Consider the following 18089-nt stretch of genomic DNA (forward strand, 5'->3'; position numbering starts at 1 on the left):
CAGAATGTTCCATAGAAAACTGAGAATTTTAATGAACTTAGGGGGAAATGAAAAAAATTAAAACCTTTTTTCTACTTGTAGAAAGGGAAAGGAAGCCATAATTACTATTAAAGTATACTTTCCTGTCAATTTCTTTTTTCTTAATGAAATTTAAACCTTTTTCAGAAAAAGTATAAAAAATATTTAGGGAAATATTATTCTACTTCAACTGTTTATTTTCTCCATTTCAATTATCTGCATAGTTAGTGTACCAGTTGGGAATGGAGAGGAGAGTATTTTATATTGTCTAACTTTTTCAAAAGCATTATTAATTTGTCCTAATGCATTCATTATAACCATCTTAGGTTTTCTTGTGCATAACATTAAAGTAATAAAGTGATAACACAGTCACATAGAGGTTCCCTCATGCACCTTCTCAGTCATTACTATTACCCCAACAGTAACAGCAAATATTCTGACTACTCCCACTAAAGATTAGAATTTTTTTTAGCTTTTTATAAATGAAATCATACATTATGTACTTTTGTGTCTGTCTTTCACTTAATACAGGATTCATCTATGCTTTGGAAAATAGCAGTGGATTATTGATTTTCAATGCTATTTAGTATTCCATTGTATGATTATGCCACAATATATCCATTCTGCTGTTGACGAACATTTGGATGGATTTCACTTTAAGTTATTAAGGATAGTGCTTTTTGAACGTTGTTATTCATATATTTTGTTGTGTATATTTACGTATTGCAGTTGAGTAAATAAGAAGGAATAGAATTGTTGAGTTATATGGTATACATACATTCACTGTTAGCAGATATCACTAAACAAATTCCACTCTCACAATTTAACCCTGCACTAGCAATGTATGAAAACCTGCATCTTTACCAATACTTTGTACTTTTTATTTACTTTGTTAGCTTTTTTTTCCTATACCATTATGGTAGATGTTCTGTGTTATGGGTTGCATTCTGTCCTCCAAAAATTCATGTTGAAATTCTAATCTGCAGTCCCTCAGAATGTAACATTGTTTGGAGGTGGTGTCTTAATAGAGATGATCAGTTAAAATAAGGTCATTGCAATAGGTCCTAATTCAACATGACTAATGTTCTTCTTAAAAGGGGAAATTTGGAAATTAACATGCATACATGGAGAACACTACACGAAGATGAAGGCAGAGATCAGAATGATGTTCCTATAAGCCAAAGAACGCCAAAGACAAGCCAAAGAACACCAAAGATTCACAACAAACCACCAGAAGCCAGGGGAGAGCAAGGACCATATTCTTCTTGCAGCCCTCAGAAACAACCCACTGTACTAACACCTTGATCTCAAACTTTTACCCTCTAGAACTATGAAACAATAAATAAGCCAAAGAACGCCAAAGATTCACAACAAACCACCAGAAGCCAGGGGAGAGCAAGGACCATATTCTTCTTGCAGCCCTCAGAATCAACCCACTGTACTAACACCTTGATCTCAAACTTTTACCCTCTAGAACTATGAAACAATAAATTCCTGTTATTTAAGCCACACAGTTTGTTGTACTTTGTTACAGCAGCCCCAAACAAACTAATACATGTGGTATCTCCTTGTAGTTTCAATAAGCAACTCCCATCTTGACTATGAAAATATCTGCTACTTTTATATGTGTCAGTTTTTGCTTTTCATATTTTAAGTCTACATATTAGATGCATATAAATCTTCTACATCTTCCCTTTCATTATTTTTAAATACTCAACTTATTTCTAGTATGTTTCCTGCCTAAAAGTCTATATTCTAATGTTAGAAGAATCACAACTTTGGTTAGTATTTGCATGTGAATCTTCTTTACTTCTGACTTTTCTATGTTCCTATACTTATACTTATGTTCTTATACTCCTCACCACGTCCAATATGATTCATCATTTTGTTTCTTTCCTTTGTATTTAAGTTATGTCCATTGTATACAACATATCCTTGTTTTTGTTTTATCCATGTGTCTTTTAATTGGATCGGTCTACTCACATTTAATATTATTACTCAGATATCTGAGTTCAAATCTACCATCTTTCTATTCGTCCTATTTGTCATTTGTTCCTTTTCTCTCTTTCTTGCTTCTTTATTATGTATTTTTTATTTTATTCCATCACTCTATTAACTTTTTATCTCTACACTTTATATTATTCTTTTTGTAGTCACACTTAAATGTTATAATATGAATCCTTGACTTATTAGAGTCTTCTTTAAATTAATCCTTTTATCATTTCTTATATAATGCAGACCTTCAATCAGCTTAATTTTATTTCACTCCCTTCCTGCCTTTTGCATTATAGTTGATTGTTATGTATTTTAATTCTATGTAAAATTTAAACCCTGTAGACATTATTATTGTTTTTATATTATTATTAAATTTACCCATACATTCTTTCAGTTCCTCCTCATCTTGTCTGCATTTGTTATTGTCTTTAGGATCATTTTCCTTCTGCCCGAATAAGTCATTATAATATTTCTTTTCTATTTAGGTTTTCTAGTGAAGGATTCTCCCAGATTTTGTCTGTCTGAAATTGCATTAATTCTGCCTTAACACTGATGGACTTACTTATTTCTAGGTAAGAAGTTAGTTTGATTCAACATTTAAAGATATCCCACTTTTCTCTCACATTACTTTAGTTGAACAACATCAGATATTTTCTGTTGCACCTTGGAAAGTAATGTGGAGTTTACTTTGACAGATTCTAAGACAATTTTGTGTGAGGGAGGGGGGGTCATGGTTTTCAGCAGCTTTATTATAATCTCTTTTTAGTTTTCTTACCCTTTGGCTTCTGCTTTCTCTTCAATTTTTAGCTTCTAATTCCATTCTTCTTAGGAGTCCACACATGTCTCAAGAGGAAAGTTGTATAATGTCAGGCTTACTTATTTCCCTTTTCTCCAAGATCTTGGTTCATAAAGGCCTGACAGCTATGGCACTCTAAACTTCAATTCCCATGGAAACACCCCACCCCATCCCCGTCACCCCAATCCCCACTGCTCTGTGAAACAAGAAAAATGATAGGTTTACCATTTACTCCAATGCATCTGTCTCTGTCTCTGTCTCTGTCTCTCTCTCTCTCTAAGATCACAGTCTCTCAGGTCTTGGCTGTCTTAGTTTCTTTCTTTTTCCTTCAAACAGCTATTTATTGCTATTTATTCTTTTATCTAGCATTTCTATTTCTTCTTTGTTGAAGATTAGCTTTGGTCGAATTGATTTGATTCAATGTATTCCATTATAGTCAGAAGTAGAAGTCCCTCAGGTTGGTTTGTGCACTTTGTGTCTCTGCCAATCCACAGTGCTGGTAAAGCATTTGTATATGAGTATGGAAGCTATAGGTATACTTGTTTCACATCTCTCTACTTAACTCCTATGGTGCTTTGAACAATCTCATTTCAAAACATAAGCCCTAACGTGAGGAATGCCCACTTCTCACAGTTTTACTGCTATTACCCACTCTATCCAAAGCAGATGAAATTCCTGCAGGAAGTAGGACATTTATTGTCTCCCTGAGAGGTTTGCCTATGTCTTTCTCCATGTCTTCAAGCAAAGCAAAGGACTTACTTAATGACCTGTACTATATGTGGAAATTTTATGTTGTATGTATTCACTGTGTCTCCCTGGGTCATTCTGAAGTAGAGGCTTTCCTCTGAGTTTTTATTAGCCTGTTCCAATGTGGTGTTTGACCTCAGAAAATGGGATGGGAGCTGCTTAATATTACATTGTAGTTATATTATCAGCTGCTGTTCATAGTAACTGATTTGTTCTAACTACTGGTTACCTCACATCTATACTTCGAAAGCTGGATAGGTGTGTATGAGTGACACTAACAGTTCCTCACTTGATCTCACTAAATACAATATTTTTTTAAACCAATGATACAATGTTCTCATCAAAAAACCAATAAAAAACTGCCATTATTTTTTTGCACTGGATAGATTTGTAAATAGGAAGTGTTTGTTCTTTTCTGGAGCTGGGTTTATATTTTGATAGTCCAAGACATATTATGTAGTCATCATATTTCTGCAAATATATGTCCATCACATAAAACATCCCATTCTCACACCTGTAGTTTAGAGTGATCAAAGATACAAAATAACCCATTCATGGAGTGAAGTCTAATAAAGCACTAATCTACACTTTTCTTCAGAATAATAACATTCCCATTTTTTCATTTTGTAAATCAGATCTTTTTCTATAAATTTGTTTTCAAGCATTATTTATGCCCTGACTTTAAAGCTTTGTAGGAATCCTCTTGCCGTAAACAATAAATGGCTACAGATCAGTGTTGACTGTTTCCTAGTAACAAATTAAGTGTTAGTACATTTTGAAATTCACATGGTCTCCTTACTTTAGAAAACAGTTTATTAAGGTCAAGGTTAATTAACACTTCAGATAATAACAGAGACCCCCTAGTCACAGTTGAGAGCTATTCCTGTAAATGTCATGTGATCAGTTATAGAAAACAGGGGCTATTTATGATCTCACTCACAGATATTTATCATGTGGAGTTAGTTGTTTGTGTGTAATCATAGTGAATCATGGCAGTGTTTTCTCAGGACTACACTCTAACCAGCAATCGCCAAATACTAACATAACATTTGGTGGAGGGCCAAATAGTAATCCTTTCCTTTAAATCTACCTATATATGAAGCATTTCATGTGGTAAGACCAGGCGTAATAAAATTTAATTGGAAAAAATACCTCAGAAAGTAAAACAGAAAGTAATATACCACGGGCAATAAAACCTATATATGTGCTAAAACACCCTCTTTTAGATCAAGCACAGACTTCCTTCTGAGATCTATTTTTGGTCCATTAGTTCCCAAATTTCAATTCAACTGAACAACAAAGGACTGAAAACAACCTGCAATTTCCTGGGGTGCCAAAGTAATGTGAAATCAAACAACTCTATTTTGGTAATGGAAAAACACTTTCTGGCCCCTAAGTAATCAGTCAAATGAAGTGTTACAAGAAATCCATTGTGTGTCTATCTACTCTCTGATGAACCATACGTAGAAAAATATTTTTAACCACTCACTTTCACATGCATTCAAACCCATTCTACTAGAACTAATGTAATGTCCAAGAACTGCCAAAGATAAAAGTAATTTCTGACATTGTTTATCACAAATGAATATTATTGAAGCCTAAGATGCATATTTTTAAATAAAGAATAAAACATCACTAAACTTTAATGTTGTGGAAAAAGGGGTAACATGAAATATGTACTATTTTCTTATCTAAGGTAAGCCCCAATGGAAGTGAAGTTGAAAACAGACTCATGCCTAATTTTGAACAATTAGTGTAATGTACAACACTCAATGAATTTGATTAAATGCTTGCACATATAAACTCTTGAACAATAGGAAAGAAAATATAAGTAATAAGTAGTTTAATATCCAAAATTTTCCTCAAAAATTTTGATTATATTTACCTTAATAAACCCTTTTTCTCCTTTAAGCAACATAAGTGGAGGTGTGATTCTTACCATTAAAAAAAGGCCTGCAGATGCTTATATCTTATACCCAACAATTTATTTTTTCCGTTAATAGCAATAGTAAAATTCAATGGTCTCTAACAATTATAGTATCTAACATATTCCTCTTTTAAAACTATTATTTTTCCTGTATATTAAGGTACATATTAACATTTAGATGGTTAATTATTAAATACAATACTTTTCTAATCTGGAAAATGCAGTGTCTTTTCTTTTCATTCAAATCAAACATTTTTGTACACATAATAGTTGCAGTAATTAGCAATACTCCTAAAATCATTCTCACCTGGAATTATTAATGGACTAATCCAGTTTATAAGGGAAAAATTCTTATATATTTTTATATAAAATTTCTATACAATTTTTATAACTACAGTATAAAAATAAAATTTCTAGGCACTGAAACAAAATTCAAATGATATAAAATAAAGAAGAACTGCCATAAAAAATGATATACCATGTTTCTCTGAATCATGAGACTATTCTATTAAAAGTTTGATAAAAATATCTATTTGGAGACATCTTTACTACAAGCAGAATGTATAATTAATAGGTTCAGAGGGGAATAAATCCCAATTCAAAAAATCAAGAATACGCCCATAATGGGAGGGATATTTACCCTTTTCTGTGTTTTAATTAGAATAATACTGAAAAAAAATAAGATGACACTTCTGGCCTAATACTTATGCCACTTAGAAACCTTTGTAACATGTATAGCATCTTACTTCAGTAAAAGCGAAAGCTAAAACCCCAGAGAAAAGGCATTTAATATGAAAGAAACACGTTACCTTTTATTTCATGTTGGCTTGCTTCCCGTCTTCTTTCTAGCTCTTTTCTGTCATAATTTAACCTTTTTAAGCACATAATTCCATACTGTAAACTTGTTCTGTTATTTTTTTTTTCAAAAAGAAGAAAACACATTGAATTTACTCAGCAGGTGAAGAATGGTCTTTGATTAAGCATAGTCATCACTATACACTATTTTTCTAGGGTAACAGGTTAATATTTTATACTTGTACTTAAATCCTTCTGTATTGGAGGAAAATAAGTTTATAATTATTCTAAACACACAATGTTTCTAAAGAGTAGAAAAATATTTTCAAAATAAGAAAAACTTAGTTTTGAAAATAATCAGGGATTGTGCTGTTCATTCATATGTCTTTCCCTTCCATTTACTTATTCCTATATCATCTGGAGACTAATATTTTATTTATTTGCAAAAAACCCAAAGTCTCTGTTATGAAGACAGTGAGTAATTTAGAAGAAATGGATACTCTCTTCTTATGCTGATGAGAGAAATAACATGAAAACATAAGGAAGTTTTAAGCAATAAGATAACCAAATACCAAAACAAACAGTCAGCAAGTCTAAGTGATACACAAGTATGTGAAGAAGAACAAGTCAGCAGACATTGAAACTGTGTGGAAAGGAAGGTAGCAGAGAAAGGGTTATTATGGAAGATGAAGCGACATAAACATAGGATTGCAGATAAAATTTTAAAGGTGTGGTGATAGGACACACTGTTCAGAGTCGAAAGTTCACACTAGGAAGTAAGGAGGAATGCAATTTCGTAGGTGGAGTAGGGGTATATTAAGAAAAGCCTTGCATTTCGTGTAAGTGTGAAATATGCCCAGGTGATAGAGAATTATTGGACAATTTTCAGAGAAGAAATGACAATAAAAGATTTTTGTTTAAGGAAGAATAATCTAGTAGCAAAATAGGAGATGAAGGAAATACGTAATCCTAGGAGACAGAGAAACCAATTAAGGGGGCGATGCTGCTGAAATAGAGACAACAGCCAGAGCATGAGAAGAAAATCCAGAGACCAAAGATGTTCAGGGAGAAGAGATGAGAAGACTTAGTGATACTGGATTTAAAGGATGTGGAAAAAAGAATCTCTAGGTTTCAAAAGTAAAGATCATTGGCTGTTAGTGATTTCTTAAGTATTTAGGAATATATGCAAATTTAGACAAACACTCTGGCCAAGCTACACTTGCGTTGGATGCATTTCTAAGCCCTGCATTTTAATAAGAATGATGTTGAACCAAATATTTCAGAATCAGAGAAAAACAGAAAGAAATCTGTATTAGGTAGGTGTTATGGGCTCAAAAGTGCTCCCCCCAAATTTATAAGTTGAAGCTTTAAATCCCAGTATCTCAGAATGTGACTCTATTTGGAGACAGGGCCTTCACAGAGGTAATTAAGTTAAATGAGGTCATTAGGGTGGGACCTAATCCAAACTGACTGATGTCCTTATAAGAAGAGAAAATTTGGACACACAGAGACACCAGGAATGTGCATTCACAGAGGAAAGTCATGTAAGGACACAGAGAAGGTGGCTATCTGCAAGCCAAGGAGAGACACCTTGGAAGAAATCAGACCTATCAACATCTTGATGTCAAACTTTTAGCCTCCAGAACTGTGAGAAAATAAAGTTATATTGTATAAGCTAGCTACCTGTCTGTGGTACCTTTTTAAGGCAGTCCTGGCAAACTAATTCAGTGAGACAGCAGATAATACTGATATAATAGCCATCATTGACAATAGGCAACTTGAGATTAATCCAATGGTTCCTGGCTAGTTTCTGCCAAGTTTTTATACATCATATAAAATTGTGCTATAAAGAGAATATATAATTTGGTAACAATATCCATCAGATTGAAAACTTGGCTCAAAAGACCATGGGATGCAATATACAGTTACTACCTGTTTTAAGTCAAGTTCAACATAACGTAAAAGATGAAGCTTGTGTATTTCAAACGAGAAGAACAAACAAGAACCCTGCGATTGAGTAATTTTTATTTTTCAAAAAAGAAAACTTGATCAATGTAAAAATAATTTTTACTGCAATTATAAAGCAGTGCTAAAAGTCAACTTAGTGAAGAACAGAAAAGCTGAACACAAGTGTAATGTCAAAATTTCTAAAAATGTCTAACACAACCGTATAAAATTTGAAGGCCTAAAGTTTGAGTGACAGGGAACTCACTACCTAACAATGTGAACACTATACGGCAGTTTAGAGTGGTGCAAAGTTGTTTTTTTTCTATTGAGTGGAAATCACTCACCCTAGTCTTTATACCTATTTTAACTAAAAATGTGCATATTCAGCAGAGAAAATATTATTCTACTACATAATAATAATCTCAAAAAACAAGAAAAACGTATCTAAAGCCTTTCATTATTCAAGTTAAATGTCTTTAATGTCTTCAACCTTCTCAGCAGACTTTTACCATTACATCTATGACAATTTAATGCACCCAAATGGATAGAAATGTTTTGTTATCTTACCATATGGTAGCATTTTTATTGTCCCTGCCGATAAACACAATCTATACATGCCTTGTCAATCCATTAACAAAAACAGAGATTTTTGTGTCAATTATAAATACAATATCTCTTTCACACAAATTGCTGTTCAATCATGGATTCTCTATCCAGCATTTTAATAGGTTTTTTAAACTGTCATATTTATTTGAACTAAATTCAATCCAACAGTGTCAACAACTGTATTAAAATTCAAAATATCTCCAGAAGTTGGAAGGAAGAACCTCAATTGTTATTTATCTTAATTTTACGTCACCAACAATTCTGATTTTTTATACCATCTTCATTTCAGTCACTAATTAAATGTTGGACAAGACCAAATAGTCTCCCAAGCTGAAATCATCTAGGTTTATATGTATTAATTTACCATCATAATCAACTACATATAAAACAATCAATCAAAACACAACTGATATTTTTTCACATAGCATACAAAACCATTAGGCTGCAATGGGGCATTTATAACATGGTACTACAGCAAGACTTATTTCTTACCTGCTAGATGTTAAACAACATAAAAAAAAGATTGCTTTTTTTTTCATCTGTGTCCTTATAGGTGCCTCAGTATTTTTTTTATGAAAATTAATACACAATAATCAAAAGCACTAATGGACATACAAAAGTTAAAGTACAAATATGTCCTTCAGAGACAAATTCCTTCTCAAAAGTTTTTTAATATGTCCCTAAATTATATAATTTATAACCACACGTATTTGTAGAGTTGAAACTACAAATATTTATTAATTCTTCATGAATAATTTTGTAATATAAACACACACCTATAAAAATCACAAATGGTAATATTGTAAATATCTGGAAAAAATAGACTTATGTTCTATGAGGAGAATTTTGTGCATGTATATTTTTGTAAACTTTGTGAACATAATATGCACAGAGCTCTATGTTAGATAGTCCCTGCAATTTGCTGCCTGAAAATATTTTTCCAAGTAGATGTACAAAGATGCATCAAATAGCACATATTTTCTATGTCCTACACACCTATTTTTGCTTTAGTAAAATACACATTATTTATTGTTTCACTTTATTCTTTGTCAAAAACCTACCGATGAAAACTATCCACCATTTTTAAATGAACACGGAGATCTTTTTTTGTTAGGGTGTTTTCATAAAAATTTAAGTTACAGATCATTCTTTTGGGGAAGAAAGAAAATCACCCTTTTAACAGAGGCCAGATATGAAATTATAATCATCTTATTTGCAAAATATGGTGATTTAAAAAGACATATATAGTATTAAATATAATATAGATTTAAATATACATATCAGCCTCATATTGAGCTAAGTGAAGATTTAAAATATTATGGCTTACAATAATGTGTTAATTTATATCCTCATAGCCTACTAAATGATATTAATTCTTAAAGCACATAAATTTCCTACCTGGGCCCAGCTTCCTTCCTCAGATTCTTTCTGCGTTAGCAGCAGGAAATGATTAATAAAGCAGGTAAATATAAATTAATTTCAAAAGAATACAGTAAAATTTTTCTAGCAGAAGCAAAATTGTTATACAAAATGTTAATTATTATGACATAGGCAGATAAATACACAGATTTTTTCTCAGGTCCAAAGTTATCAATTTCACATTTCAAAGGCAACTACAAGGCAGCTATATTGTTTTTAATTAATTCTAATTTAAATATACATATATATGACATGGGATTTTCATGGTTTTGTGGACATTTGATCTGGTCATCCAAATCTTTTTTTAATTCTTAAAAATTTGTAATATTCTGAAGGTAATGTATTATAATGACATGGGATTTTCATGGTTTTGTGGACATTTGATCTGATCATCCAAATCTTTTTTTAATTCTTAAAAATTTGTAATATTCTGAAGGTAATGTATTATAATAAAAATGTTTGATTATATATACAAATATATGATAAAGAAATCTTATATAAAGTAAACTGATGGAGTGGAAAAATTAACTATATCGCTCTAACAAAGCTTTGTGGTAATCAAATAGATTTCAACAGCCAACAAACCAAAAAACCAAACAAGAGAAAAAACAAGTACAACAAAGCTAAACTAAAAATAAACATAGTACATGATATTGGCATTTTTATCCATCATAAATTTCTACATAACCAACTTTTCAAATAGATATAAAACTGAAAGGACATTAAATTAAAAAGAAGTTGCTAAATATAAAACATACGATACACCCAACTTTGTCACTTTATATGAAAAATGACTATGTATAACGTTATATTTTTAAAAGCTGACAATTATAGAGTCCTAAAGGAGTTTTTTAAATCTGTGCTTTTGGATACCAAATTAACATAGCACTTTTTTTCTTCTTTTTTTGGTCAAGCTGTGTATATGAGATGGTAAAGCACAAAAAACTACATGTGTATTGCCTGTGAATATGCCCAGTACTAAGAAAAATTTGTTACCAAAAAGTTCCAGTGTTGCAAAATGGATAAATGTTTTATTAAATTCTTGATTAATCTTTGCATATTACAAACTCTGACACTAGTAACTACATTATGACAATTTAGCAGTGTTTCACAGATGTCAAGTGAGTACAGTAAAAGAAAACTGTAACGAAAAATGTTAGTTATCTCTGCACATAACTATATAAATACATCCCATTACACTGGTCGATAGTAAACAACTTAGCTTTTCCATCCAAACAGTAGCAAAATAACTTTTCCTCAGGTTCAACAAAACTGTAAAGACTAACCGTTTTTGCTGGAGCTGCAAGAGTTTCCATTTCTTCATGGGTCACCCAAACGTTGCCTGAAGGCTAGTGAGGAGGCCCAGAGGGAAGCAGTAAAATCCAGGAGAGGAAAGCAATGGCAAAGAAGAAAGGCAGCACCTCTGTAAGTTATCAGCATCACAGCAACACCACAGAGCCCCTGCCTCTATGGTACACTCAGAGATCCCTGCTTTTTCTACTCACAGAAATTAAATAGAAAGAGGCATGCTGTGAAGTTCATGGGAGGGTAAATTTAAAATGATATTTCTGCGACTATTAATCAGGAAAAGGGCATGATCGAAATTTGCATTTCAAAGGTATGCGATTATTAGATCCATTTTTGTAATAATGGGGAGCTGATTAAATTTGATTTGCAGAAAAAATGTAATTAATTTTTCTTCAGGAAAAGATGCACATGTATTTAGTTGCATTATTACCAAAATTCCATTCACATAATTTCAATTCTTCAGTTTCCTCGGACAGAGAAAGTCAGTTGACAACACAAATCTGTAAGCACTATTGTAACCTATCTGGAAACCAGCATCAGCTTTTCCCAAATAATTTCTTCCTTTTGAAATTAAGTAAATATGCTGTATTCCTATATTCTTATAGATGAAGAAGTGAAATGATATTTTTGATTTAATAAAAAGTATTTTCAGCCTCATTGAACACCATCAAATTATAAAACCTATACATTTCTAATTTTTCTGCAGTATCCTATACCATTACAGAGAAGAACACAGTGTAAAAGGAAATTTTTACCTCTATCAGGAACTACTCTATTATGAATTCTCATTTGCTTTTTAAATAAAACAATCCTTGATATTTGTTCTATGTACTGAATAATGTACCATTTCTAAACCAAAGTTCATTAGTAACATAGAGATCAGGTCTATCATTGAAGGTACTAGCCACTGGAAACCACTTTCCATTAAAGTCTACCATTTGACTAGAAAGTCTTTATGAACATTGCAAGGTTGTCCAAGCACATCCATGAAATTTACACCCCATCTATTACTTGTTACTTGTTTTGGAACAGGCCTAGTTTTAGAGTACCAGAAGTAGAAAATTTGATATCCAAACATAAGTCATCACCATAAATCACTTTGGCCTTTTCTGCCATTCACACAGTAGCATATTTGACTTTCTTTATATCATGAACAATGTAATTCAATGAAATTTAAAAAGTAACTACATATAAACTAAACTAATAAGTATAATTTGATATATATGAAATCTCATTAATACATTTTAGTAACAAAGGGAATTGAGTAAAGAAATATCATTATAATAAGTAAATCATATGGGCATAAAAATTCCAAAGGTTATTTGTATCATACATCATATATATGTATAGAATTCACATTCACTTGCCATTTCAGAATTCAGAGTTTAGCAGAATTTTTTTCCTATAAGATAAATCTGTACACACCTATAAAATACTTTTAGAATATGGGAGCAATTCATGCCATTAAAAGCCCTTTCCCTCTATCCCCAGCTTCTGGTAATGGTGCTCATTATAAACAAAAAGTTGCATATGAATATATGAAACATTAAATCACTTGGAATCATTTTTATTGACTTTATGAGGAGTTCACTACTTTAAAAAGAACTTGACCCTCATTGGTCTCATTCCTTTACACCCAGTGATCACAGTGCTTTGCCTGGGTGGCTATACCATTTGCTCAAAGTGAGTTTCAGTGATGATTATCTGAGAGGAAATTCATTTAAACCAGTCTTGTTTTAAACTGATTTTTGTAGCTTCTACTTTGATCTGAATCCAAATAATAAAGATCTCCTTCTATAAGAAACTTGATCAGTATTATCTCATAAGAAAGTTTAATCTTTCACAGGTTATCTTGAAGTCTGGTTTGCCAGTCAATCGCCATATTCTGGGATGGAGAACATGATAGAAAGTATGGTTTTATCTGTATCTTTACTTGCAAAATGAGTATATATCCGGAGCAATTTTCTAATTGGCAGATTAGAAGGGTTGGCAAACTTTCATAAATTGTGTGTTAGTTATTTACCTTTGATTTGCAGTTTCAGTGGGGAGGAGCATTGCCTGCCCTACAATTTTGTAAAGTAACCCACAAAATAGCTTCTCCACAACCTAACCAAACAGACATTAGTTAAGGTTTTAACAAGTTTATTTTACAAGCAAGCCCATTCTTAGTAAGTCAATTATTGAATCAGATTGCTTTCTTTCCACCACCTGTGTAGGGAATGAAACTTTCATCTGGTTAAGTCAATAAGGAGTGATTTAGAGCATGAAGTTTCCAGGAAGAGCGTCCCTAAGTGAGTAGCTAGAGAGGGAATCTCTGAGCAACCAAAGGACATAAAGACTGTGGTTCCTTGGCACTGAGGATAGAGAGTCCAAAACGTAGTTTGGGAAAATCATAAAGGACAAACATTAATACAATTTGTTGTTGAACAAGCAAGAGCCCTTTTAAATCATCTACTCACTGCTTTTGGCAGTCAGTGCTGCAATCTCCCAAATGTCAGAGTTGAAGAACACAACCAGTAGTCATTTGCGGCTAATGTCATCTAAGACTAGCAGGTGATTTATAAATTCAATTACAATTACCAAATTATAATCAGGAGATTCGAGTTCTAGCAGTGCCACTTTCAGCAACTACCCAAGAACATTATCTAAACTTCTCTAAATTTCAGATTCTACATGTCTTAAGTGGGACTAAGGCTACATGCTTTACACTAGAAAAATACTGAAAAGTTTAAATTATGATATAATATGGTCTAATACACGTCTGGGACTAGGACGAGGCAAGTGAGATACCAGGAGGCTAAATTTAAGGAAGCACAACTTTCAGGGTGATGCAAGTGCAGGGTCAGCACCTGACAATGACAGCCTACTTAAATTTCATGCTCGAGGTGCCTTGCTTGCCTCCTCCTGTTAGTCCACATGGAGAAGAATATGTAGAAAGTATGGTCAAATGAGAACCAAGAGAAAAAATCCTGAGGGGTATTAAGAATGATCAAATCATTCTGGGAAAAGTTATGACAGCAAAATGAATATTAAAATGAATTTAAGGAATAACCATGAAATTAATCAGAGGGAAATAATTATTTCCCTTGCTGTCAGAGATACAGGACAAGTAGAGCAGCCAAACCTCAGAATAATCCTAAATCTTTTCTAGCTCAAAGTAACTTTCGTTACTACCTAGGTCACTTTAAAGTATTTTTTATCTTACAATTGAATTACAAAGTATAGTAACTTGAAATTTACTTTTCACATTCAAATGACTTGGCTCCACATTTCTTCCCTATCTGAATTTTTATTTCCCATTATAAGAATGTTATTTACCTAATTATACCTCACCTTATTTCTAATAAAGGTTGAGGATTATGAGGTTAATAGTAATGAAAAGAGGATCCAAAGCAGACTGAAAGGATTCTGTAAAAAAGAAGGAAAACGGACAGAGGGCAGGAACCGGAGAAAGTACTTGTTAGGAGCATAGATTCTGGGCAAAATTACGTTCAAAGCAGACTGAAAGGTTTCTGTAAAAAAGAAGGAAAACTGACAGAGGGCAGGAACCGGAGAAAGTACTTGTTAGGAGCATAGATTCTGGGCAAAATTACGTGGGAGTATGACCTTGGATAAGGCACTTTACTTTTGTACATGTTTTTTTCCACCTGTACAACAGATGTAATAAAAGTATCTATCTCATAGTGTGGTTGTGAGGCTTAAATGAGTCATTCTATGTAAAGCACCTTGAACAGTGCCTGACACTTAGTAAGCACCTTCCTGTTGTTGGCTATTACTGTAATTCTATTAGAAATTCTGTTAAGCAACCTCCATTCAAGCAAGCCTTTCCTGTAATAAATACTCTCTATTTCCCCTGTATAATATGCTGACTAATGCCTATCTTATGCCTTATATTTCTGCTCAAACTTGTTGAATTATATGGTTACCAAAGATCATTTTATTTGTTCCCAAACCTATTTCTACACTTGTGTTTTTAAAGTTTTGATTTGGCAATTTAAATAAATATTGTGTAAAGCAAAACAATAAATTTGGCTCATATATAAACACAAAGTTGAATGATTTGGAAAGACCAGATAAAGCCAAATCTCAAAGACCACAGTGGTGTGTTGGACTTGCAGAGGGAAAGAATAATCTACAAAGAAGGCCACTTTGGTCTACAAAGTGGAGTGGGGGGAAAAGGGGGAGGGAGAGGGAGGTTGGGGATAATTGGGTGGGGGACACGGGGTACAAATGCAATTTGTGGTAATGGGTATGCTGCCAGTATGAATCTGGCCCCCACGTCAAGGGCATGAGGGGTGACAATCAGTTTTGTATCTCATGAATATTCATAACCAATAAAAAAATTTTAAAAAACTAAATAAATGACTCAGTATGGCAGAAAAACAAACAAACAAACAAACAAAAACCTATCAATAAGACACAACTTTGTTAAAGTCGACGAAAGAAATTGTAAATGTCCAGAAGGATTCTGCACTCAGATAGCTTTTTGAGTTATCTCGAAGTCGTCACTTTAAAGAGAAACCTAAACTTAAAAAATTAGAGATGTTTTGTGGATGAGGTTATCAAAGAAAACTAATGTAAAACTCCATGCGTTGGAAACATAGTCAAGCAAAAGTCCTAGGTGGCTCATCTAAATTTGTAAATGCCTGAATCTTTACTTATTTTTATTTAAGATTAAATATTTAAAGAATGTAGTAATTCTTTATGACATCCTCCTTCATCCAAATTGCAACTGATATCTCCATTCCTATCCTATTAGTTAAGAGGTATTTTACAGTAATCATAGCTTGGGAAAAAGAAAAAGAAAGCTGGAAGATTGGGGTTGGCCCAAGGAAATAATAAATGTAACATTTAGATTTTCTTACTGGTCAAGCCCATTTCATCCACACAGGAAAGAATGCAGAATCAGTTTTAGTTGGTTTAAAAAAAAAAGCGTAAGTACTCTGCTTTTTCTCCTGAAAATCTGAGTTAATGAACGAGGTACACTGAACAAATCAGACTTCATTGTACAAAAAACTTGTATGATGTGAACAAATTGCAGTGTTTTGGGAAACATGATAATATATCTTAAAATAAATAAATAAATAAAAATAAAAAACTCCTGCCTTTGTATTTTCTAAGTATGAATCCTAATGTATAATTTTAGGTTATGTCTTTAAGATGTGTTAATCTCCACTTTATGCAGTGGAAATATTACTAGAATTTTATATGGAATTTTTGTTTTGCAAAGCAAATCATATTTGAAAAATATTAGAAATGAGTAAATTCTTCCATGTATATGGAGTAAAAGGAAGAATTACCATTTAGTATATTATTTTTAAAGCACAGAGGCACAACTTGACTCATCTTATATAGAACTTGCATCAATATTTAGCAAAAGGCTTTATCATCTATGAATGCTTTTACACATTAACAAACAGATAAACATTCCTATAATCCTATAGACAAAAACGATTATGAATTTATAATTAATATAAGTACAAGATTGATAAGAATATAAAAAATTTAATAGTAGTTTTAAAAATGTAAATTTAAGCAATGAGATAAAACAAATGTTGACAAAGGGAAGAGAAGTGGCAGTACAATTTGGCAATTAAGTTGTAAAACTAATAAGACTGTAAANAAGGGAAGAGAAGTGGCAGTACAATTTGGCAATTAAGTTGTAAAACTAATAAGACTGTAAATGTTCTATACACAAATATTGCAATGAAAATAGCCATAGTTTATGCAACAATATAACTGCATGAACATATTTTACATACACACAATAAAAGTTTTTATATAAGCAGAATGTCTAATAGTAGGGATTTGGCTAAATAAATTATGATACTTCCATTAAGGAAATATGCAGCAAGTAAAAATAATACTGCAATTACATATTTAATAAAATGCAGAAAATACTTGTGTTATATTACTAAGTTTCAAAAGAAAAATACAAAATAATATATTGTGTAAAACAATCCATCTTTATAAAAAATGAAGAAAANCTCTAAAATTGTTATTTTTATGGTATTTAATTTTTTATTGTTTTTCTGTACTTTACAAATGTTGTACAAAATCATGTATTAATTCTGTAAACAAATACAAAACTTAAATGATATAAATAAAACCTTTGACATGAACTGAGGCTAGATCATAGAGGATCTCATAAGTTCTCTTCTTCCTGTTCTTTAAATAACTGAGTATACTTTTACTTTTAATATTCTGTGATTTAAATTTTTTCAGTCTGGTTGAACAGTTTTAGAAAAAGAGTATTTAATTTTTCCATTTTTTTAAAATTAAGAAATGGATTAAGCTGCTAAATAAAAATAATAAAGTATGTCTTATTCTTTATCTGAATGTTGGACTTCAAATGTTGTTATTTTTGCCAGAGTCAGAATTTTTAATATTTTTACTTACATTTGCTCTTGGGAGGAGACTGTTGATATAAAGTAGTTGTGCTACTTCTCTCTCAGCTGGAAATTATTCAGAATATTCATCAGATCTGAATTCGGTTTTCAATAACTGTTATAATGGCCTGCTCAGTTTTTA

At 32.1% G+C, this 18089-nt stretch overlaps 1 protein-coding gene across 1 annotated transcript in view; it reads right to left on the bottom strand.

Moving 5' to 3' along the window:
• Positions 1 to 18089, bottom strand: part of PPFIA2 (protein tyrosine phosphatase, receptor type, f polypeptide (PTPRF), interacting protein (liprin), alpha 2) — a gene marked incomplete at its 5' end in the record, with an annotated part of 84941 nt that overhangs the window by 10606 nt on the left and 56246 nt on the right. Inside the window, 5 exons of the mRNA XM_008592229.1 lie at positions 6293 to 6390; positions 9893 to 9979; positions 10117 to 10127; positions 10230 to 10259; positions 11537 to 11599. Of these exons, the coding sequence (XP_008590451.1) occupies positions 6293 to 6390; positions 9893 to 9979; positions 10117 to 10127; positions 10230 to 10259; positions 11537 to 11599 (289 nt within the window). The remainder of the gene's footprint in view (positions 1 to 6292; positions 6391 to 9892; positions 9980 to 10116; positions 10128 to 10229; positions 10260 to 11536; positions 11600 to 18089) is intronic.

This window comes from Galeopterus variegatus, unplaced genomic scaffold (genome assembly GCF_000696425.1).
Source record: "Galeopterus variegatus unplaced genomic scaffold, G_variegatus-3.0.2 Scaffold7702, whole genome shotgun sequence".
NCBI classification, from domain to species: Eukaryota; Metazoa; Chordata; class Mammalia; order Dermoptera; family Cynocephalidae; genus Galeopterus; species Galeopterus variegatus.